The 24,115-nt window shown below is 40.4% G+C and overlaps 1 protein-coding gene across 1 annotated transcript; it reads left to right on the top strand.

The window, feature by feature from the left end:
• The first annotated feature begins 74 nt into the window (after positions 1-74).
• uts2r2 (urotensin-2 receptor 2) lies at positions 75-22,537 on the top strand. The gene is made up of 9 exons (XM_051418463.1): positions 75-296; positions 1,705-1,931; positions 4,543-4,618; positions 4,751-4,793; positions 6,846-6,910; positions 7,600-7,656; positions 8,178-8,331; positions 11,994-12,117; positions 21,698-22,537. Exons 1-9 carry the CDS (start codon positions 229-231, stop codon positions 21,847-21,849), a joined length of 966 nt encoding a protein of 321 aa, XP_051274423.1. The 5' UTR covers positions 75-228; the 3' UTR covers positions 21,850-22,537.
• Positions 22,538-24,115: the final 1,578 nt, after the last annotated feature.

Genomic DNA, 24,115 nt, shown 5'->3' on the forward strand with positions numbered 1-24,115 from the left:
ATTGGACCTGGGATGTGGTCCAATGAAAACGCTGCTTTCTCTTCCGGGGAGCCAATGGACTGACCAATGCGAGCGCAGCAGGAAGTGGGGAGACGTTCAGGTGGCGGTACAAGCTGTTGGCGGGTTGCACGGTATGGTCGGTGAGGGTCGGTGAGGGTCGGTGAGGGCAGGGACACAACCGTTTATGACGGTGGTTTGTAAATGCTACAGCAGACGAGTTGAGTCAAAATGGTGCTACTGCGACAGAGAAACGCGCAGGGCTCTAACGCCACTGAGATAGAGAAGAAGATTAAAAGGTAAGTGGAGAAAATGAAGCGACTGTTGTGTCTGTGAGGGGTGAGGAGAGGGGGGAGGAGGGGGAGGAGAGGGGGGAGGGGGAGGGGGAGGGTGTGCCAGCCAGGGACTGTCAGCATGCTGACCGAGGTGGACGCTTTAGCTAGCAGCTCTTTTAATTGCCGCCAAACCGATGCTGCTATTGTAAGATGTTATTTTAGTCTTCAGGGAAAAGAGACAAACAAGCGAATTCATTCATTAATACTGAATTCGTGTTTCTGTGGACCATATCGTGACCCTGATTTGAGTGTACCTGGCGTTTATTTACCACTTTATCGCTGCTAGTCCCACAATATCACATCGTCCTAGTGGTGATATGGAGGACAAGAAATGACATCATTGCAATAAAAAAAAAAAAAAAAGAAAAGCTTAAGTTAATAATGAATAGATGAAAATAATAAAGAAATACATGCTGAAAGAAATAGATTAAATAAATAAATAGTACTACTTCTGTGTCTGTATGTGAATGAGGTTGCTGGTACTACTAACATCACTCCATTACTTTAATCTGTAAACAGTTTGTTCATGTTAGCTGCAGGCATCCTCATAGTGGGGACTCACACTGAGGGCCGAGGTGGTTACAAAGCATTTTCACCTAGAGAACACCTTACAATCTCTTACCAGCCAATAAAATAATACCTGGATGTATAGGGATAGTACACACTATGTAAGGCCAACATGAGACAGTCAGTTATCGTAGTTATTGTGATTGTTGGTAAGAGATTGTAGGCAAAACTTCATGCTGGAAAGCATGAGATTAAATACAGATGATTATAAAAATAGTGATTTTATAAATATAATTAACTATACTATCTATTAGTTGTTAGTCATTATTATGAATTCTGTGTTTACGATGGTTTTCTCAAGTTTGAGTTTATACTAGTACACTTGGAGTGGCAGAAGCTGGACTTTGTTTATCTGTTACACATTTCATTTAGTTAATTACTTCAACAGTTTATGAATTACTTTAAGATAATTATTTCAGCTGTTTATAAAATACTTTTCTCCAACTATTTCAATGATATATCCATTTTTGCTTTTAGTTAATTTTACTCTTGGCTTTACGGTTTTTTTGGAGGTGTGTACTACCAAGTTGGCGTATCATAGCTGGTAGTTTATTGTTTATTCTTTATCATATTTACTAAAGTTAAGCATCACACCAATCTGTAATCCTATTGTGATGTTTAATTTTCCTCCCAAACACAAATATGTGGATATATTTTGTTTTGATCATCATCAAATAATTTACATTTTTTCAAAGTAGTTGAGCCAGTCCACAATCTTTCCACATAGACTCAACTGCAGAAGTACCCTGTACTTCGGTCAGTCAAATTCACTCGATTACGTGGACCTTTTATCTGTGTTGGTCAGAGGTAATGCGCTGCGGCAGGGATCTGCGTGGAGGGCGTCCCGAGGGCCTGTCGCCCTGCTGCTGATAGCAGTGACTCTGTGCGGGGCGGCTGTGTGGCTCTACATAACCTCTCTGGACAGCGAAATTACAGAAACATTGGTCAGCCGAGCTGAGCTGGTCTCTCCCCAGCCCAGAGTCTACACAGTCCAGTGCTCTGAAGACTACGAGAACTACCAACGCTATCCAGGTGAGACTCTGTTCCCTGAACTGTTCTGTGTCAGGCAGTCAGCTGACACCTGACCTCTCTGCTGTGTAAACATGGCTGGGACGAGATAAAGCCAAGCCTACTTGATAAATACCATGCTAATCCAGTGGCACGTTCCTGGTGTTGGATTGTGCTCTGGCTTTCAGTAGTTTTACATGATGTAAGAGCTGGAAAACCTTGTTGTCTTTAACATCATACTGAATTATGTGAATTGTTTTTATTATAAAAAACAATAGAACTGAACTTAAAGTAGACTTAAAAGTCTGATTGGCTAAATAACATAGTATACTATATAATATAATATAGTATATTATATAGAAATATAGTATATTATACTATATTAACTAAAGAACCATTGTCTCCAGATTCCTAAAAGTGTGAAACAGCATGGAAATAATCCACTAGATGGCAGTATAGCACAAGCTTACTTGACCATAATGTTACCATATGTACTGTAGGACTGCATATTTCATCTATAGATAAGCTGAAAGTGATGAACAGCAAATACTAACCTGTTAGTTTCATACATAGAAATGTGTTTAAACCCGTGGAAGGTCACTGTGGTCAGAAGGGAGAGATGCTTGACTGGAAAATGTAGTTTTTCCCCAAATGTAGATATTGTTAAGCCTAAACTTAAAGCTGCAGTAAGTAATCTTTATAGAAAATAACTTTTTGTCATATTTGCTGAAACTTACATTATATCCTGACAGTAGTATATGAGACAGATAATCTGTGAAAAGATCAGGTTCCTGTAGCTCCTACTAGTGCTCCTAATGGCATTGAACAAAAACAACCAATCAGAGCCAAGAAGATAGTAAAGTGTTCCCAGGGTGTCTGGGCTTTGAGACCCTAGGAATGAGACTCATCAATCAACTATGTTCAAGCTTCCAACCCAATGCCGATTTACATTGTTCTTGGCTCTGATTGGTTGTTTTCCTCCAAGCCCGATGGATTCTTGCAAATGCCATTAGGAATGCTACAACAAGCCAGAGGAACCAGATTTTTTCATAGATTTTCTGTCTCACGTACTAACTGTCAGAACACTGTGAACATTTTAGCAATAATGATAAAAAGTTATTTTTCAACTTTAAATAAGGGTCTAAAATAAAAACTCAAATAAAAGGTAATCATGAATGAATGAATAATCATGTTTATTCTTGGCCTTGAAAAGTTGAAAAGACAAAACAATCCCAGCTCAGAAGCCCATTTCAGACAAGGGATACGTACCATTGCTGGCTTCATTAAGATGTTAAAGTGATAGACTTTTGTCATTCAGACACATCTTTTATCAATGCTCCTCACCAGTTTCATCATTTATTAAATAAAGAAATCTGCTGCTTATAATCTTATAATATCAGACAGTGCAGAAGCATAGAATGAAAATAAATTCATTTGGGAGTCATTTAACTCCTGTTTGTTCACCAGTATTTAAATTCATTTAATCAGTTGGCATGAATGAAATATAAGAAATATAATGATGTATTTTTAGACTGATCAGTGAGGAGAGAAATACATGTAAAACTGGTCTGTCTCATAGTTAATGAAATTGATTTTGTTTTCTTTGTGCAGAAGAGATGATGTTCTGTGAGACATTTGTCACAGTAACACACACACAGTAACAAGTGTGACATTTCTAACTTTACATCTCACATTCATACGGTTAAAAAGCCTCTGAAAATAGAAATCTAAATTTAGCCCACTGTACCAAAGCTGGGTCCTTGCTGCAGCAGCCCAGGGTCTGACTCTTGGCTGAGGCCCTTTGCTGCGTTTATTGTTTAGTCTATTGAGTCCTAGATAATAGTGAAAACGTTGCAGCATTACTTTTCCTAGCCCAACATGACGTCAGATGTTTTATCCAACCAACAGTCCAACACCAGAAGATATACAGTTGACTTTCACAAAAGACGAAAAAGCAGCAAATCCTGAGAAGCTAAAAGCAGAGAATGTTTTGCATTAATCAGAATAGATTAGAATAAAGATTGATCAGAATAATTTCAAAATGGCTCATTTTAAGAGTGAGTACAGGTCTGCAGGCCACGGTCAGGTGACAGAGGCTGATTTCCATTTGGCCAACAAAACTCGGCTCATTCCGATGTGCTGGAAATCAACCGAAATATAAAATGAATAATAAAGGAATTATTCTAGTCAAATATTTATTATCTTACTGGAATCAAAGCACTCTTGATTCCCTAAAACTCCAAACACAACTTACTTGAATGGAGACGTTTCCAAATGTACTGGATACAGCTGTCTGCCTAATCTCCTGTGATATTTATTTCAAACTTTTTTGAGCCCATCCTTGGAAGAAAGTAGAGTACAAATTGGAAATTTGTCTTACTAAACATGCCGGCCTCTAGAGTTCAAACTGTGCAAAGAAAACACAGCGGGAGGCTCAGGCTTCGAGCGATGAATGATAATCGTCAGAGGTTGGAGGGAAACCCTGAATCTTGTGGCATTAATGAGAGAACTCTAATCAACTCCTTACCTTGTACTTTCTTTCTCTGCTATGGGGCCCGAAGCCTCCAAAACCAGAGGGTACCTCACAAACTTTATTATTATTTTCCGAATCCTTTCTCACACGTCTCTCTCCCAGGATGCACCCCTCAGAAGTGTGGCCGCGCAGTCACAGACAGCGTGGTGACGAGGGAGGAGGCTCAGCTCCTCAGGAGGTAAACACTGTCATACAAAGTGCAATGTGTCTCATCTCCCTCTCTTCCTCCCTAGTTGTTTTTCCATTCACTGGGTTCTATCTCTGTAGTGCAGCTGAATCCTTTTTAATGCTATCTGTCTCTGACACGCAGGCTGGCTGAGAGAGGGCTGGCGTTGGCAGGGTCAGAAGGAGGAGTGAGTATATCGCCAAATTAAATTGTTATAATAAATTGACAGGAAGGCAGGCATTATTGCATACTCGGTCAGCGTTTGCTTGACTGAACGGTGAAGCCATTCCCCTTGGTGTTTTGCATGTTTTTACCCATTAAACCTTTTGCTGACCATTTTCCCAAAGCCTAACACAAATCTAAGAATAAGCTTTCATGCAGCCGTAGGTATCCATTTGTTTCAGTGCTCGTAGAATATGTAGTTAATCCTTCATTATTGCGTTGTCTCCACTGTGGTGCATTCAAGAACACCTTGACATCCCAGAACTGATAATTGTCTTTTGAAAAGTAATGTGCTGATGAGCTGTGATGGCTAGGAGGCTTTATTGGCAGAAATGAAATATAATATTCATAGGTATGTTTTCATAAGTGTATAATCCCCTGAAACTTACCTTAGACTGAGGCGTTTGAGAGTTAGCAGGTCCTTTTTCACACTGGTCCTTTTAAATCTTGGCTGTTGACACACCCTCTAATGCACCAACTTTTCAAAAGGTTTTAGCTAGAAAGAGGATGTCGCTTTGCTTTAAATAAATAAATAAATAAATAAATAGGACATTGGCAGTAGTTTTTATTTTGCTCAACAAACCCCATTAAAGGACTACAAGGAGAACTGGGAAAAAGAGCAAAGGTCACATTAGTTTTTTTCTTCCTTTTTGTGTCATACACACCGTTTCAGACACCATTGCTTGTTTATATTCTTGTTCACGGAAGTCGGTCCCTGTCGGCACCTCTTTACCGACAGCATCATGTATGTCGGGAAAGATGGCAAGCTTTGTCAGTTTTGATGACTCTATAAACGCTTAATTCGACACGTGACCATTTTAACAGACAAATGTATTGTGCAGTGTGAATCCGGCAAATGACTCGGTTCATGGAAGGTGGGGGTCAGTTTCTCCAGAGGCGGTATTCCTAACAGTTCTTCATACTAATCGTCGTTATGGTTATTTTTCACAGTCCACCTTAGCTGCCAATGTATACTGAAAGGGTGGTTAGTCCAAATCATACCAAGGTGAACATGTCATCTTTCACCTCTCTTTGAAATTTCTGTTTCCTCTGATGTTTTTACAACATGTGTGCTTATGCACCAATTACTGAATTACATCTAATACACTGAAAAGAACTCAACAAGCTGTGTAATATTTTAAATTGTCTCCCCTGCAATTTGATTCCTGTGTATATATCTGCCATTGTCTTCTAATGGGATCTGCTGAATAATTAGAATTTAAACAAAAGGTCTCATCATCATCATTAAAAATAAATCTAATTGGCGTAGGCTATTTGTTGGATTTGTTGACAATAAGAATATATGCAATACCACTAGCCTCTCATGTTAATAGCTTTCTAAAATGAACTGAAATCATGCACAAGTATGGTAAGTGTACTCAATGGTACAGTCCTTTTAAATATAAAGTATGTTCTGCTTCTAATTATACAGTCAATCTTAAATCTAATGGGCTTTTGCCATGACAGTGCTCTCATGAACAGATCTCCATTCTTTACATAGAAATTAGCACCAAGATCAGCCTAGAAAGCCCACGTTTGTCCATTTGTTTGACTCCGTGCTGTAATGGGCCTCTGTTGACACTAGAAGGCAGCCTGGCACAATAAGCAGATTTCCAGCTTGACGAGCCGCTCTGGCAGATAAAACGTGGAGTCATATTCTTGTCCAGAGACGTCTGGATGTCCCTGGCATGCCCTACCTCTTGCTCTCTGTCCCCAGCCAATAAATGAACTGTTTATGGAGTGTTAAGACACTTAAGTGAAGGGAGGGGAAGCAACAGGGGAACTTCTGAGAAAATGACTTATTTCTGGATTGTGATAAACAGTGGAGTGCCTCAAAGGAGTTGACAAGCAATAACAACTAAAGGGCAGAGCGAGAATGCCATGAAAAGGCCACAGAGGGGAAAGAGCTAAATCCTGAAGCACTGACTGTGCCATGTGTGTGCATAAACAGCCAGCATTCATTTAGCCGACCGATTTGTCATTTGCACTGATTCCTGTTTTGCTTTTGACCCTGCAGGCTTCCATACTGGACTTGCACTCTGGGGCGCTGTCGATGGGAAAACAGTTTGTCAACATCTACAGGTGGGAAAATACACCGCCTGTTTATTTGTTCTTCACTGTGTCTACACTTTTTTTTTATGCCTGCAAAAATGACATCCTGCATAATATGTCGAACTTGCAGAGATATATTCACCAAAATATGAAGTTAGTCATCAATCTTACTGACACCTTGTGAGCTTCTTCTCCAGGTCCAGTGACCCATACGGCACTCATTCATCACTGCCAGCAGAACCCAGTTTTATTTGGATGATCTGCTCCTCTCTGTCCTTCTCCCTCTCTTTTACCTCCTCCCCTCATCCCTTTCTCCCTGAGTTTCCTCCCATCTCTCTCTCTCTCTCTCTCTCTCTCATCCCACGGGGCAGGTGGCTGACACCGGATCCTCGGGGACCATCTGGCTCATTTTAATCAGGAAATGATGACGATAGCACTCCCACCCTTCACCCCCCACTGGGGACTTCCTCATGTGAAGCAATCAGACGTTTACTATCTACTGTGTTTTGGATGACTGGGTGGCACACCCGTCTGGATAATGGCGCACTGTGCCTGGCTGTGAAACGTTAATTTATGCTAACAGAACCCATCTCCTCTGCTCTCTTTCCCCCCCTCTGCTGTGTCTGCACTCATGTTTGTGTCTGCTCATGTGTCTCTGATTGGCTTTGTCTGCGTTCTGAACTGTCTGTGTGTGATTGTGTGGCGGAATGTGGCTGCAGGTACTTTGGGGATCAGATCAGGGATGTGTTCACACAAGAGGATTTCCAGCTTTACAGGTGACTAAGGAACCGTAATTAAAAATCACCCATGCATGTATTGCACATTCTTAGAGTTTTGATCCAAAATAAAATACCCAACATTTTTTGTGACATACACTCAAATGATGATACTTTGTACACAATATAACAAACATAATTCCTTATTATAATGCCTTTGATAGCATCCGCCTGTATTTGAAGAGGTATGGAATGATCAAAAGTGTTAAAGGATGTTGCTAGTCTACAAATTGGATGTATGGAGTTTCATGCACACACCTCTCGGATTCCTGAGTATAGCAAAAAAACATCACAAGCACCCAAATAAATTGTCAGAAACCATTTGCTGGTGGCAGCTGAAGTACTAATGTGCTTGTATCAGTCCTCATCAACCCTTAGCTGCTGAACTGCAGTTGACACATCCTCTTGACGAACGTTGCCTAAAGTTGCTCACTGTATCATGGTCATAAATCATATTTCCTTTAGTAATTAAGGCAGATTTTTCAACCTGACATGCTGTGTCTGTTTTCTGTGTCCGTTAGAGATGTACGTGGGCGTATCCAGACAGTTATTGCTGAGACTTTTGGTTTGGACCCGACCCTGATGTACCTCACCAAGCCCACCTTCTTCTCCAGAATCAACAGCACAGGAGCCAAGACCCAACACGACGAGTACTGGCACCCACACATAGATAAGGTAACACAAAAACAGCCGCATCTCCTTCTACATTGGATAAAATGTGGCCCTGAGTCTAAGTTTTAGAATTGGTACCAGGCGCGAAAAGTTCAGGTTTGGTTCATTCCTAATGACACGGCTAAGGTGTCGTCTGCTCCCGTTAAATGGGCTGATGGGAATCCTCTTGATATCTTGAATGGATTGGCTCTCCATTTATCAGTCAGTCAGCACTGCAGAAGCCAAAATGAGTTTCCACAGGGTGCTTGGGCTTTAAATAAAGGGTGACTGAAGCACGCTTATCCATCCTTCAAAAGGCGCACCAGGTGACCGAGCACCACATGAATACTTTAGAAGAGGCGGTTTCTGGTGTGCAACACCTAATTACAGTACTAGAGACCATGCGCAAAGAGCTGCAGGCAGGCAATAGACTTGTGATGGCCACATTGATTTTGTGTCTCGACTGATTCCGGAAGTTGCTCGGTGTCAGTTCAACTTCAACAAGCCAGTAAAGAGCGACAGAAAAAGATCCGGAAGGTGCTTGAAGTAGAATCAGTGCTCCTTTGCATTGAAAGGTGGTTGAGGTGGTTAGGGCAGCTGATAAGGATGCCTCCTGGGCGCCTCACTGAGGAGGTTTCCCTGGCCTGTCCAACTGGGAGCAGACCCATTTGGCTTGGGAACACCTTGGGATTGCTCAGAAAACGTTTGCAGTATTCAAGCAGCATCAAACAGCGTCTTCAGCCCCCTCCACCCACACCTTTCCAAACGTCACAAATGCAGGACTGTGAGGTTGCTGCCAATGGGACCTGTGATCAGATTAACAGCAGAAAATGGATAAGAATTACTGAACACCCCTTTTGGGTTCTTTCTCACATTCACTTCAGTTCAGACATGGAGCTGCTGAAAGTTTTTTAGATCTTGCTCAACCAAGATATAGTTATTTTTACATCATTTCTTAAATTAAGTGGTCCCCTTCAAGGCAGCTTCTTAATTTCCTATTGCCCGTGCTTCTGTTCTCTTATGTAAACTGTTCACATCATACATGGTTCATTCTTTATAAATATTCATGCGGTGCCGCTTTTGTGTCCCCGCTTTAATCTGAGTCTTTCACTTTACACTTTGGTCATCATCATGAGACGTTGAAGTTGCTCTGGGATGGAAAGACCTTGAAGCAAGTTTTAAACAAATCCCGCATCTGGGGAGAAAAGTTTGAATGTTTTACAACTTTTTTAAGTTAAAAAGTGGAAAAATATGATGCGTAACTCCTGAATTGATAAGAGTAGGAGTATATTTGATGTTGTTTAATGTTTCTTATTGTTTTTACCGGGAGGGCAGGCTCATAAAAATCATTGCCATTCTGTGTAATACAGTTGACATCGCTGGGTGTTGTTTTTGGAAAGATTTCTGAACTATAGGCCTGCAGGCGTTATTTATTGCCATCGCTCATAAAACTGTTGAAGCATCTGTCTCAATATTGATCTATACTCCCCTCTTGCTAAATGAGAAAAAGGAGAAAGGAGGGAGCAAAAGAGACCCAACAGTACATATTTACTTTGCTTGTGGTGCTTCTTGGAACATGGCATGTTTGCCGTTGCTTCCTTATTAATATTTGTTACCTCATCGTCTTCTGCTGGCCCTCGACAGCTGGAAAAATCTAATCTGAAAGGACCCACTTCTCTTCCCCATCTGTCTCTGCCGCCATTTTGGGGCTAATTGGCTAACCCTACCCTCATTTAAATGTAAATGGGCCCTGACGTCTTTGCCGGTGAATTTTCTCCCCATCGATCATATCGCTGATACGGTGTCATAGCACCAGTTGTAATATGACAACACAGAGAGTGTGTTTTATCTCCTTCATGGCAGGGATAAACTCATATTGAAACTGAATTATATTTGCAGGCACTAATGTCAAATGTAGTACTTTCATTCATGACCTTGGCTTGGTCTTACTGTTGAATGAAGGATATGCAACAGCTTGTTAATATAGTAATCATCCATGCACAATAGGCTCCAGACTTGGTTGATTTGGAACGTGGGACTAAAGAACTTTACTACAAAACTATATGTTTTCTCATTTAATTCTAATAGTTTAGTTTTATTTGCTGAGGTCTCGGGACATCTACCCTAAATGTCTATAAACCAGTAGTGGGAATGAAACCAACTGTCTGCATGGATAGATACCAGTAGATTTGAGAAAATGTTTTTTGGCTCATGAATGCTTAAAATGGCTTATGAAGATACCTCCCTTTTATAAATATCATCATACTTTTAAAAGAGAGAAAAACATTCTTGCAGCTGAAATACAGTGTACAGAAATGTACAAGTGTGATTCTTTGCTAAATAGAGACCTTAGAGTGTATTGTAGAATATAAGTGAAAGCCTTAGAAAAATGTATAGAAATATAAAATTTGTTTAAAATGTATGTCCATTATATGGTTTAAGAAGATTAGACTCCAATCCATTAGCTCATTTCAGAAATCTACTAATTTATACTGTACTATACTACTACTACTATGCTGTACTTGAATCTTGTGGCCGGGGAGCAGCATTGAGGCATTAAGGCAGGTAGAAACACAGTCTTCCAGACAGAGAAGCACTGATGATTAGTAATATAATATGTCATTTTCAAAGTTGTGTATTGAAATTATTGAACTAAGCTGGAAACACTGAATGTTCTCTGAACCAGGGGGAGTTTGAAGTTGTTTCAGCAATTCCTTGAAACTCTCTGTAGTTGACTGTGTTTTTCTTTCTTTGTGGTACGATCAAGTGAGAGCAGTCTCAATCTAAAATTACTGTTTGACTCTTTGAAAAGACAGCCTCTCATGTTCCTTGTCAACTCACTCTTTGATGTTTCATTAGGGCTACATACTGGTTGAGCGCAGTGGGCTCTCATGGATCTGAACATGCCTTATTAGTGCTGCTGTAACTTGTGCCGCCTAAATAGCCCACAGTGCAGTTCGCTACATCTTAAGGCGGGACCACAGATTGCAGGTCTGCCTTCAAACCACAGTCCATTTAGTTGTATAAACATTTGCACCAGTGCGACTTGGAAGCCACATTTTATATCAACTTTGGAACATTATTTTTCAAATAAAGAAGTCCTGTATTTAATTTGTCTCAAAGGTCTTCATGAGGAGAGCAGTTCAGGTGCGGCAGCAGCAAGTGATCCCAGAGGAAGATTAAACATTACTCTTTCCAATGAGAATGGCTGACATACTGCAGCGACAGTGTATTGTTGCCTCTGTTAGTGCAGCACGTAGTACACATGAAGCACCCTTATAATATAAAGAATAAAATCTTCAGGGGCATGTTGTGTGAAGTGATCACGATGCAGCACCGAAAGGCTTTTTGGAGCTTTGGAAATGGGTGCTGGGTACAGAATAAATTTGAGAAACCAAAAAGACTGTCAGAAGTGAATGTGATTCCCAGCAGTGACACTGTTTATGCACATTATAGGAGCCAGTTTAATAGACGCTGCTACTGCTAATAGTTTTAGCAGTGAGGGCAGGCCCATCCGAACACCTCTAGGCTCTAAGGGTGTAGGTCAGATTGATCAGTCGGTCTACCACCTACCATCAAAACTGAAATATCTCCACTGTTGAATGGAGTTCTATGAAATCTGGAACAGTGTTTAGTGAAATGTCACGTTTTAATGCCGGAACTGTCTTCCTCTTACTCTCTGTCAGGTGACTTATGGCTCTTTTGACTACACCTCACTGCTGTACCTGTCTGACTACGGCTCTGACTTCACCGGGGGACGATTTATCTTCATGGACCAAAATGGCAACCGGACAGTGGAACCACGTGCAGGTAACTACAAGCTATTAAAGACTAAATCTGCTTAACGTAGTGCCATGTAGTGCTGCTTTTTTTCTGGTTCACCTTCAAAGACTGTGATGCTTGATCTGCTGTAAATCCAGACTATCAGCAGTAACTCCTGGTAACCCCTGGCTTTGTCTATATAAGCCTATTAATCCACAGTTAAAGTAAGTGATTCAAGATAGATTAAGGATTTTAACAGCCATGCTTAAAATTATAATTGCTGTACTCGGCTGCATTAGGGAATCTGGAGGTGGTTTTAGTGCTCTAAAATATGTAGAAAAGTGGGTGTAATCCTCTGTAAATGGGTAATCAGCAGCACAGACTGCTGCACAGGGAAGCTACAGGGGATTAGGCTTTACCACCCTTATAGTACCCGGAGGGTTAGATATAACAACATCTTAATTTCTTAGGAAATACAGTAGTCTGTGTCTGTTAATACAACCTATATACTGCACATATAGAACATAAAGAACATCTTTATTTAGTATATTGCCTGTTTGCACTCTGGGTCTGAGAGGACTGAAATTTCATCTGTGCTGTATGTCGTGCATGTATAGCATATTTGACAAATAAAGCTGACTTGACTTGATAAAGAAAATATGGGTAAAGCTGTGATTAAATGGGGATTTAAAACTTACCTGTGCAAAAAGCACACAGGAAAACTATCCTATACAGGGTTTAAATATTCAGGAGTACCATGGGACTTCAGAGGCAAATGTGTGGCATTTAAAAACAGGGGAACTGGATCAGTTCTCTGGGGAGCTTGTGGAAAATCAGGGAAGTTTCCGAGCTGGTCACTTTAAAGGAATGCGCCAGAATGGCTTTACCAATGTGTTTCAGACTTCTATTGAATTGAATTGAATGGTGAATTTTCAGCCTTTTTGCTCCACTTTTACTCTGCAGTTTTGACTGTGCACTACTTTTCAACTTTTTCAACTTTTCAACTTTTCAATTTGACTCATGGCTAGCACAAAACACAAACCTTTGCAATGTTTCTGAGCTAGTAGCACGATGTTGAAAGGTCATGGAAGCAATCTGGTTTACCTACAGAAAGTCAAAGAACACTTGTGGAATCTTAGATGAGGCCTAAGGTTTTGTGTTAGTCAAGCCTAAGCTCATCAGTTTGTTTCAAGGGGCTCTACACGCCCTCTCTACGCACTCAACCCACAACACCCTCAAAAAGGAAAAACTATACAAAAGACAGGGGGAAAAGGGGATACAGCAATACTGCCAATTTTGGTCAAAGCGTAGTTACTGCGCTCTCCCTCAGTTTCCCATCTTAATAGGTTAAACCTCAGAAAATAATACTTCTTACGTATGAAAGAATAAGAAAATACAGATTTAATGTAATATGACCTGAAAATAGATTTGGATTGTGTCCGGGAGCACGCTGTCTTTGTCTTTGTATTACCATAAAGATATACATAGGTAGTGAATAGTGCATTTTTGGGGTCATAGGACTGAATGAATAAAAAAGAATACATATTAAATAAACACATAACCGCTGTTGTACCTTAAACGCATTTGGCTGGACAGTCAAAAAAACTTTGAAAGCATTTTTCTCCGTTTCATTGTTAGCGTAGTTACTGCGATTAGCCTGTAATACGCAATAAAAACAACATCCTTCTCAAGTCATGTATCCCTGCTTTGTTCTATACGTTGCCTCTGTTGCTCCTGAATGAGCGAAGGCTCAGTGGACCTGCTCAATATGGAAAAGATCTCGACCTCTTCCTGACAGCATTACTTCCACTCTATCATAGCTGACAGCCAAACCATCCCCTGCTGTCTCTGTTCACCTTGTCCCTTCTTTCACTTTTTCCTCTGCTGCCCTTCCCTTCCCATTATCTCACCCATTGTCCATCATCACCTGCCCTCTAATCCAGCTCCTCTGCCACTTTAAATCAACAGCAATTCAGAAAGGCAGTCCTCTTCCCTCTCATTCCTCGCCTACAATTTTTCACTTTTCCTCCCGCATCCGGCCCCTTTGTGACATCCATCTCCACTCTGCGCAAACTCCCCATTTGCCAGGCAGACACAAGCCTCTTACCCAGTCAGTGAGCAACAGTGAAGCATCCTTGGCCACTGATCGTGTCTGTTGATGGAGTGGTGAGGGACGTGGACTGAAGGACATATGGTAATAAGGAGTGACTGTGGCTTGCCCACCGCCTTGTCTCCTGGGACTTTGTGAATAGCACAGCCATATTGCATCAGTGAAGTGAGAGTAACCTCCAGACAACTGAGAGAATGGCGACAGCATGATCTTAAACCCACTGAAACCTGCTGGGCGAAGAAGAGGAACAAGGGATGGGACAAGAGAGATGTAGGACAACTGCTCTCTCTCTAAGGTTCTCCTTTATAGATTTCTAACTTTCAGTGGAGTCGGGCAAACTTGAGAATCTAAATATGACGGACCCGTCAAAGCCACTGATAAAACCCAAGCACTGTCACTGACGCCTGTCACTGTGATTCTCATTCAGAGAGATGCATCAAGTAGGAGACACAGCAAAACCCCATGCATAATGCATCAATAGCCCAGATCATTTATTTGTCTCTGCTAAAACACACATCACCTCATTGAGAAGCTCTTTGAGTTGCATACTTAAGAGCCGACTGACAGGTTTTGACTTGTGAAAGTCTGATCCTCATATCTGGACGGATGATTAGTTTGCTGAGATAATCATGGCTCATTGAGGTGACGGCGATGAATAAGGTGTAATTATAACACCAGGAAGACAATCAGGACTTGGCTGTCAGAGAGAGCAAAAGTTACAACTGTAATGATAGTGCGCATCAGGAGGATGGAGGTGGAGGTGTTGTTCAAGTTTGCGGAGGAAGTGAGGAGGATAAAGAGTGGAGGATTAGAAGGGGGAGAGAGAGAGATGACTGATGGGTTTGCAGAACGTGAAAGCATCCCCTATAGAGCAAAGAGGGAGACTGCATGGAGGGTGGACAGAAAATGGCTGGGAGATAGATAAAGTGTATATATGTGATAGAGAGATAAGGTTTTTGGCCTGGAATGGAAGATACAAACAAGCAAAGGAAGGACAGAGTGAAAAAGGCACGCCTGTCAGTCAGAGGAGCCAACAGGGGTTAACCTGCCAGCTTAAACAACCACAGGGGAATTAGATAACCTCAGCTGGCCTGCCGCCTTAAACCCACCAGCTTGACCTTCGCTGGTCTGCTTCTTTTAACACAGACACTGAATGCAAAGAAAATGTCTGAACTGATTCTTGGCACATGATTCCCAGTGCTGTATTGGTAAAATTAGGGTTGCGACTAATGATTGTTTTTATAATCAATTAATTTCTTGATTATAGGTGCACACCAACAATTTAGTATTGTACTTCCATAAAGTATTGGTCAAGTATTTTTGAGAGCTGCTCACAGCCTAGTTCCTGGGAGCTTATACTTGACTTGGACTCTTCCACAGCCACAAAAAACATACAGATGTTTTTAGTAGTACTCCCATATAACATGTAAACTTAACTTTAATTGATTGTTTAGTCAATCAAAGAGTGAAAAATGTCCATTACAATTCAGCTGACCATGTTTTGCCTGACCAACAGTCCAAAAGCCAAAGATATTCAGTTAGAAATAATATAAAACAGAGAGAGGCTCCAAATCAAGACTAGACTAAAAACATTAAATTGTAGTGATACATGATGAATGTTATATTTCATAACACTCTATTTGTTTTTAAGATGTTAGTTGGAGGTGGTCTTTGCTTCAGGTGAGGTGGCTCACGTCCATACTGTATAAAACACTAAAAACCCCGAGCTCCTATGCCAATATCGTAAACAAGTGATATTATCGCTGAGAGCAACGACAGCTTCACTGGCCTCCGTGCTGCTCCATAGGCTGATCCACTGTGTGGTGGGAAACAAATGGAAAATGCTTATTACTTTCAGACCACTCTAGGGTTTTAAATCGTAGCCCCCGGCTGAATCTCAAGTAATCCTGGTAATTACATTTGGGAAAGTATTTTCCACCTCAGATCTATCTGCAATGTTCAAACTGCTTTTTAATTCATCATCACCGCACATCATCTCCTTTTAACTTTCATCAAAGCCTCCTTAGAGACATACAGCCTGTGTGAGTCATCCACCACTAATTAATAATGAGGCCGGGAACGATGGAAGTAATCAATACATTGACTGGACAGTGTGCCGATGTGCTGTGCGCCTTGTTAACTATGCTGGTGATGTTTATGGGCATTTCACTGTAGCAGCAAACCTCGGTATAAGGATCGGGTGAGTCACGCACCGTTTAGCATCTTGTTAGCATCGCACACTCATCCTCGTTGGCTCTCTGAAGTTAAAGACCTCATTAAGTGCAAATCAGTGCTGGTGGCTGTTTTTATTAAAGCAAAGATGGACCAGAGGCTTAAAGAGCGGCAGTTGGTGTTGAACCGATGACAAAGGGAAGTCGTTTGTCGGTGATCGCAACCAGCGGAGCAGTAAATACAAACTCCGAGGCTAACTATGATTACTAACCATATAAAACAAAACCATTGAAAATCTTAATGCTCAAACAGACACTGTAGTGTTTCTGCAGTACATATCTCCAACATTATGTCAACCAGTGTTTTAAGTGCTCAAGCAATGAATTCATAATTTTCCTGTTGATGAAATTTGAATTTCATAGGTTACTTTTCTGTACTTGCCACTTCTTTTTCTGTCAGTTCAGATACGGTTTCTATCCAGCTCTCCTTATATTCACTATTAAACAAACTGAAAATGTAAAATACAATACATTATCTGCATAATGCATTAGCTGCCTAACAAGTTACAAAATCTTACAAGTCATGCTTAATCATGCTTAAAAATACCTAAACTAAGCCATTGGTTAATATAGTCATTACATTGCTTTTCCATTATATCTCCAGACTTGGCTATTACATTTTGTCCTACCTTGTGTTGTCAATAAACTGTGCAGCACGCAGTTTAAAGAGAAACTTAATAAGAAACAAGAATTTAAGAACGGGAAGGTTTTTATTATATCTTTTGATTTTAAGGAAGCTGTTGTAGCCTGGGGACTGTGAATCATTTTACTAGACAGGTCAAAGATTAAAGAGCCCCAAAAAGAGAAACATGCATGCAGAGCTAAACAATTAGTCTAGACAGAAAATTAATCCGCTACGTTCTTTAATAATGGGACATTTATCAGACTTCACACAGCTCCCTCTGGACCCACAAAAACGCTTTATACAATTTTTTTTTGTTGTACTCCCCAAGGCTTGTAAACAGACCTTGATGTATACAGTTGCTGGTGTTCCTCTTTAATGCTTCTTTCGTGTCAAAATTGGACAATATGTCCCAGTTTACAATCAAGTTATGCGAGAAACTGTCATAAGCCTTCAAAATGTATTAGCCAGCGGGAATTGTAATCATGTCTAACTCACAGTTATAGTCTGTAGTTCCTGAATGCATCTTGACATGTATACAACTGAGAGTAGCAACAGTACAGCAGGGATTAAGAGAGCGGAAACAAGCCTGAAGAATTAATTGCCTTTGAACAATGGATGAAATTACATATTTTGTTGTACATATATTTTGCTTGCAAATAATGACTCACTGTGAACACATTTAATGGGTAAACACTAGCACACTTGCTGCTCTATCCTGTCCACTATACAGTACAACAAATCCAGTCCGGTATATAAATCATCTTCATCAACATCTCATCAACCATTTAGAGGCTGACAGATTAACTGAAATGCCAGATACAGTCAGCCAATTCTAGCTCATTAAAGACATATTGATGTCTGTGTATATTTTGACTGATCATCAGCTATTTGAGAGGTATTTTCAGTCTTCCCTTTGATGCTGCTGGTCAGGGCACATCAGGGCTGAGGGTTGACACAGTTAAACCTCCTCCAGCTGATGAGATGGTAAAAGATATTTTCTTTTTTTGGTCTTCATTTCTAATGAATTGTTGGACCTTATTGCTAATGAAAGTCTACTACAAGGCCAAGTGGAGAAATTTTTTTAACAATCGATGTTGACTTATGTGGATTCAGTCTCTAAAAATAGTTACCGTAAGCTCCTTGTTGTTTTGTTTGTTTTTATACCGGGAATACTCCACAAGATGAACCACACTACTTCCACATCATGCAGATGCAAAACAGAGTCAGGGACCCTTATACACATGGTTTGGAAATGATATAAGAACACTACTGGGAGTCAGGGCCTCAGACTTTGGTCATCAGTCTTGTCCTGCCCGGGGACTGCTCCCCTTTGCCTTTTCATAAGAGGCAGAGTTTATTAAAAAGGATTGATTCCTGGAAACAAGTATATTGCTGTGCCTCAGGGGAACAAAAGAATAAATTTCCACTTCTATGTGGATGGCTGAAGAAAATAGTTTCATATATAGCCTGTTTGTTCTCTAAAGAAACCTGGGCCTCTTCAATATCTACTGGAGTGAGTTGGGTATAATTTGGCAAATTCCACATTCCACATCAACCAGGGTGACTGACTACTGCTCAGGGTGGCAGGAATACATCTGCCTGTACCCAGAGCTAACCGAGCTAGCCACCCATGAACAGCTGCTATCAGACTCTCAGTTTCCACACTGGAAACAAAGACGGTCTGTCTTTGATGGTCGCTAGAAGCACATTCACAGTTGGTATGGTGAAAACATCATATTGCAATAATTTTTATTGATACTGCTATTGCGATATGATCCACGATTATTTTGGAAATGATCATTTTTGCACTACAATTAAAATTATAAACAAACAACTATTGAAATCATGATGAGAAAACATGTTTTTTTTTCAACATCTAAAGAACAACATTTGTAGCTCAGAGCTTCTCTTCAGAACTATAGTACTCAAGTTCATTATAATGCTGTTATTTATTTTTTTTAATCAAAAAATTGCAGCTTCTGCGATTTACATATTGCAGTGCTGCTCAATTTCTTGCCTAAAGTTGTTTCATTTCATTGCATTTAGCAATTTAAGAATTTTGTATCACCTGATTGTATTGATCTGCTCGGTCAACAATCCAGCTTAGGATTCTCTAACTTTTGCCCCTACAAAAGTTTACCAAAAGTCTTTTCACTTTACAGTTGGTTTCTTCTTCATTCAACATACACCTGTTGATTCATATAAAAACTGTTGGTTCTGATTAATAAAAGAAATAATGGTAAAACAGTAGAAAACTCCAAAATGCTCAGGAGGTTAACATACTTTGAAGCAGCCTCTAGATCAGCCAGTAGCGAAACTCAATTGCAATAGCCGAAATTCAACCAGTAGAGGGCATAATATGTCGAATTAAAGTACTTTGCACTAAATGTCCTTATACAGGAGGTTGTCTGGGTTTTGGAATCATGTCCTGTAAATGCCTGGGAAAGTGAACCCTGTTGAATTCCTCTGTGAATATCCCTCCATTGTGTCGCCACTAATCTGCACTGCTGACTGTACTGTATCTGCCGGGCCCTTCACAGTAAACACGGGGAACGCTTATATTGACAAGTGCACTGGATTATTTTCAAAGATTATTTCATTGTGCAGTTATCTAAAGCTGTGTTGCTAATTTGAGCACTTGAAATGCTCTCCTTTTCAATGACATCAAATAAGCAGACCAGTACTTATTGTCTTGCTGCTCACGCTCTGCTTTTTGTGCATTCATTCTCTTTCTTCTTATGTCCCATTCTTTGGGTTCTCAGTGCGTAAATTCCATTGTTTAACTGAGCAGTGATTTCCCCTGACGTCCTCAGCTAATGCCCTGCCAGGGGGATTTACCCTCCCACACACACAGACACACACACACACACGCACAGATAAACGAAAGTCGTCGGTATTCCTTGGAGGGAAAGTATACCAAACAAATTGGGGCACAATGATTCCAGCTTTTTATTCATATTCACATAATGAGATAACCCCTTCAAAAGGCAGAGAAAATGTTTGAAATGAAAAAGTTTTGTAACAAGAGTCTGAAAACTTTTAAAATACAAATCTCTTAATTATGGGATACAAACGCAGAATAGATATGTAAACATTAATGCAAATGTCGATCAAAGAGAGAGCAGGTTGTGTTAGAAAGAACCAAACTAGCTAGTAAATGGTAATAGCTCATTAGCTGGCCCAGCGAAGCAAAGCCTCTGATAAACGAAGAGAATTTACCATGAGGAAACCTCCCCACACCCACACTGCGTGTCGGTCCAAGAAAAAATGTTTTAAATCAGACTGTCAAAAGAATGCATTTCAGCATTCACTTAAATACATATTCCCGGAATAAGCTGAGCGTGTCCTTGTGGCCACTTTATCTCTACAGGGTTCAGGCTTCTTTCTTTGTCCAATTTCCCTTCAGTTCCACAAGCAGCACTGCACAGTGTGCATACTTGAATGAATCGTTCAACATATTGGGGAATAAGGTTATTTACTGTCTTTCCAAGATTGAGATGAGAATATCATTACTGCTGTCATGTCTGTGAATTAAATACAGAGCTGGAAAGCATAAAGAAGCTCACTAGTTAATACAATGTATCGATTTTTTTTTAATTTTTTTTATGCCGTACAGTGGTTCTAAACCTGGGGGCTGGGACCCCCACTAGGGGTCACCAAAGCTTCACAGGTTGTCGCAAGGCCTTCTTGATTTAAAGGGGTGTAAGAAAACTTAAAAAATATAAACAGTAGGCCTATATCTCAGCTAGTGCGCAGTTAAAACAACCCAAGAGCAAACAACAATAAAAAGGAAACACTTAATTTGTCCAAAAAAAATCTTATTAACTATGTATGATTGTTCAAAACTAAAAATACATAACACACATAATACGGAGAGAACTGTATAAAAAGTTCCTACGATCAATATTCACAGGAAATAATTTGCTCATAATTCATCCAAATTGCCCGTTTTACATAAACCTTCAGCAGTTATTGTGTTCACTGTTTGGATTCATTGTACAGTTTATCAGCTCTTCTCTACTGTTATTGTTATGCATTGAATAGTATATAGAAAAAGGTTCGGAACCACTGCTGTAGAGGAACAGAAACGTAAAAATGAAATTTTTGATTTTTAGGGGGAGTTACTTGTTGTAGCTTCTGATGACAAACAACAGTTTAGTTGGAGTTGGGATGTGTTTAGCATATCTTAGCTTAATGACTGGAGGCAGGGGGGCACAGCTAGCTTACTTCCACCAACACAGTTAACAAAGCTCAGTAACTAACAGGATTGAGCGAGTACTCCGCTTAAACGAGTATTGTACTTTTTATGAGTCATCAGAGTAAAGTGTGATCAGTTTTGTAATAAATAATAAACATAGCAACTACAAAAAACATTGCTCTGAAGGCTGTTCTGAAAACAGTTTTCTAATAAATATAGTAACTTGTAATCAACCAATATCAGTTTTAAGGCTTAAATTAACGTCTGGTTGGTCCCATTTACATTTGGTTTAAGCCCCACCCATTCCTACATACACATACAGACCATTTAGTTGGTTGGACAGATACAGATTATGATGCACTCACTCAAGAAAGCCAAATAACCACATTTCCCAAAATGTTGAACTATTCCTTTAAACCCTTTTCCTCTCCTCTGTTCTAAGAAGTCTCTCTCATTCTTTCCAGGACGAGTCTCCTTCTTCTCTTCCGGCACCGAGAACCTCCACCGCGTGGAGAGGGTGACATGGGGGACGCGCTTCGCCATCACCGTGTCCTTCACCTGCGACCCTGCACACGCCATCTCTGACCCCGCCCTGCCCGAAGGCACCCACGGTTGACGGCACTGGCCTCTGGCTCGTAAAAGCCCTGTAACAAAGAAGGGGGAGCAGCGGAGGGGAGGGACAGGGACGGAGGGGAAGGAAGAAGTGAGATTTTATATTGGTATACTGTAGCTGCACGGTCAATATCTGTGTAATTTTCCTTTATTTTCAGATATTGACATGCTGCCCGTTACTGATTCTGCTACAGAAAAAACATCTCTTCTGCAGAGGTGTTTTCTTATTTGTTATTGACCCTTGTATTTTTATCCAGTTTTCTACACCACTTGCTTTTTTTATTGCACCATCATAATTGCTAGCATTAGGCGTGTTTGGGTTCCCCACACATTTCCACAATCTGTTCCCCTTGACCACTGGAGGGACGGCTCGAGCAGAGATTGCCTCTCAACTGAAACTGTTTCAAAGAGGCTAAAGTGGGATTGTGTGTTTTCTGTGTGTCTCTGGGTGTTTTTCATTTTAAGGAGAGCTGTCGATTCCTTGAAGAAGAGATATAAATCTGGTCAATCACCCACTGAATCAACCTTTCATCACAAAATCCTGCCCCCCACCTATGACACAGGAGGTGTTTTCTTCTAAGAAGAACCCTCTCTTTGTTCAAGAGTGATTGCTCTTTCTTGTGTGTTACATTTACTTCTCCAGTGTGGTCACTGAGAATGGTCTGAAATAAAATACTAACAGAACCTGAAAAGTCTTTGTCTCTGTGCCCCATTAAAGCCTTTGATCTGTTTTCTCTGCAAAAAAATTATTAAGAAACCAGTACACTTCAGTAACCACACAAATATTTAGTTCTCATTAAATGAACCATTTATCGTCCCCTTGTATACTTCTATTGATTGCTACTAGAGTCCTATCGGCACCTCCTTTGTCAGCCAGGCACTTGAGGAGTTGCTTGATCTATCAATCACTGTCATTTGTTAAAAAAGTCATCAAGTTTGCCTTTCTTATTTTCCGCACAACTTCCCAGAACCAGGCGGCTTCTCCATTCTCATTTCTGCTTTATAGATTCCATCATTGTTTGCATATAATATACGCAAAAAAAAGCTTGTGTTAAATGTTAATGGCACCATCCTTGTAGTATGATCATGTGATTTTTTTTTTTGTTCAGTTTCTTCTCATAGTATGTGGGAACTTTAATGAAATGTGTCCAAAGTCAGTAGTTTGGGTTCCAGTAATCAAAATGCTTTGTTTACTTTTGTTGCATGGGATTTAGATTTTTTTTTTATGACATGCAGCCATTTTCCAGTAATCAAAACAAAACTAAATCAACTGTTTACTCCAAGTCACCAAGGGCTCCACATGTGATTAGCAGCAGTGATTTTTTTTTTATTTACTTTGGCTCTTTACTGCAGGACATTGTTACATTGTCATGCATTCATTTTGTTGATGCAGGCAGCTTTATCACGGACGTGGGTTTCAAACACCAGCAGCTATTTCCATTACAAGGCCAGTGGTTGTGCATGTTTTATTTACTTCACATATGTTGCTTTATATGCAAACTGCTACTATATTTTAGAATTTTTGAAAGTAATTATTGTGCCTTGAAAAGCACAATACTATTATTCCTCAGGCTTAATAAAATTATTATTCTTCCACACGTTTTTCGGCGCGCTACTCCTCCCGCAGTTTTGGTCACACATACACAAAAAGGTATCAAAACGTGCGGCTCGGTGAGGACATTAGTGCCATGACTTTTTGAGGCGTTTCGCCAAACAGTTTGCCGGTAAATCGCCAAAAACCGGTCCAAAAAATGAACAGGTGTGTATTGCAAGAATGTTCAACCGCTAGAGTGCGTGACATCATCGCTAGAGTGTAGGGAGAGAGAAAAAATTGTCTACAAATTATTTTGTAAACTGCTCTCAAGGCCACAAATGTCACTCTACAGAAATAATTTATAGATAGAAACGTAGGTAAATTCGTTGGGGTCGCAGTGATACCACTGCTGAAGCTGTCAGACAAATAGTTTTGGCGGGAGACGCACTGATGCGCCAGCAACACCCTCTCACTGCCCCATCTACTCCCATGTTAATTGGAGATTAGAAATTTTGAAAGGAGCTTGTTGAACCTCTTCTCTCTCAATCTCCCCAGGTGACATTTTTAAACTTTAACCACTGAAACTCGGCAGTCCTATAGTCAACAAGATGACGACGCTCACGGTCTTTTCGGTTTTCATTTCGGTCGTTCCTGGCCATGGGTTCGAGGGGATTCATTTTAAATGTTTCTGTCTCTCTCAAGAGTCTCAAGTGCTGTGGTCTCCCCTGGTTGCCAT

Source organism: Dicentrarchus labrax, unplaced genomic scaffold, assembly GCF_905237075.1.
Source record: "Dicentrarchus labrax unplaced genomic scaffold, dlabrax2021, whole genome shotgun sequence".
Taxonomy (NCBI): Eukaryota; Metazoa; Chordata; class Actinopteri; family Moronidae; genus Dicentrarchus; species Dicentrarchus labrax.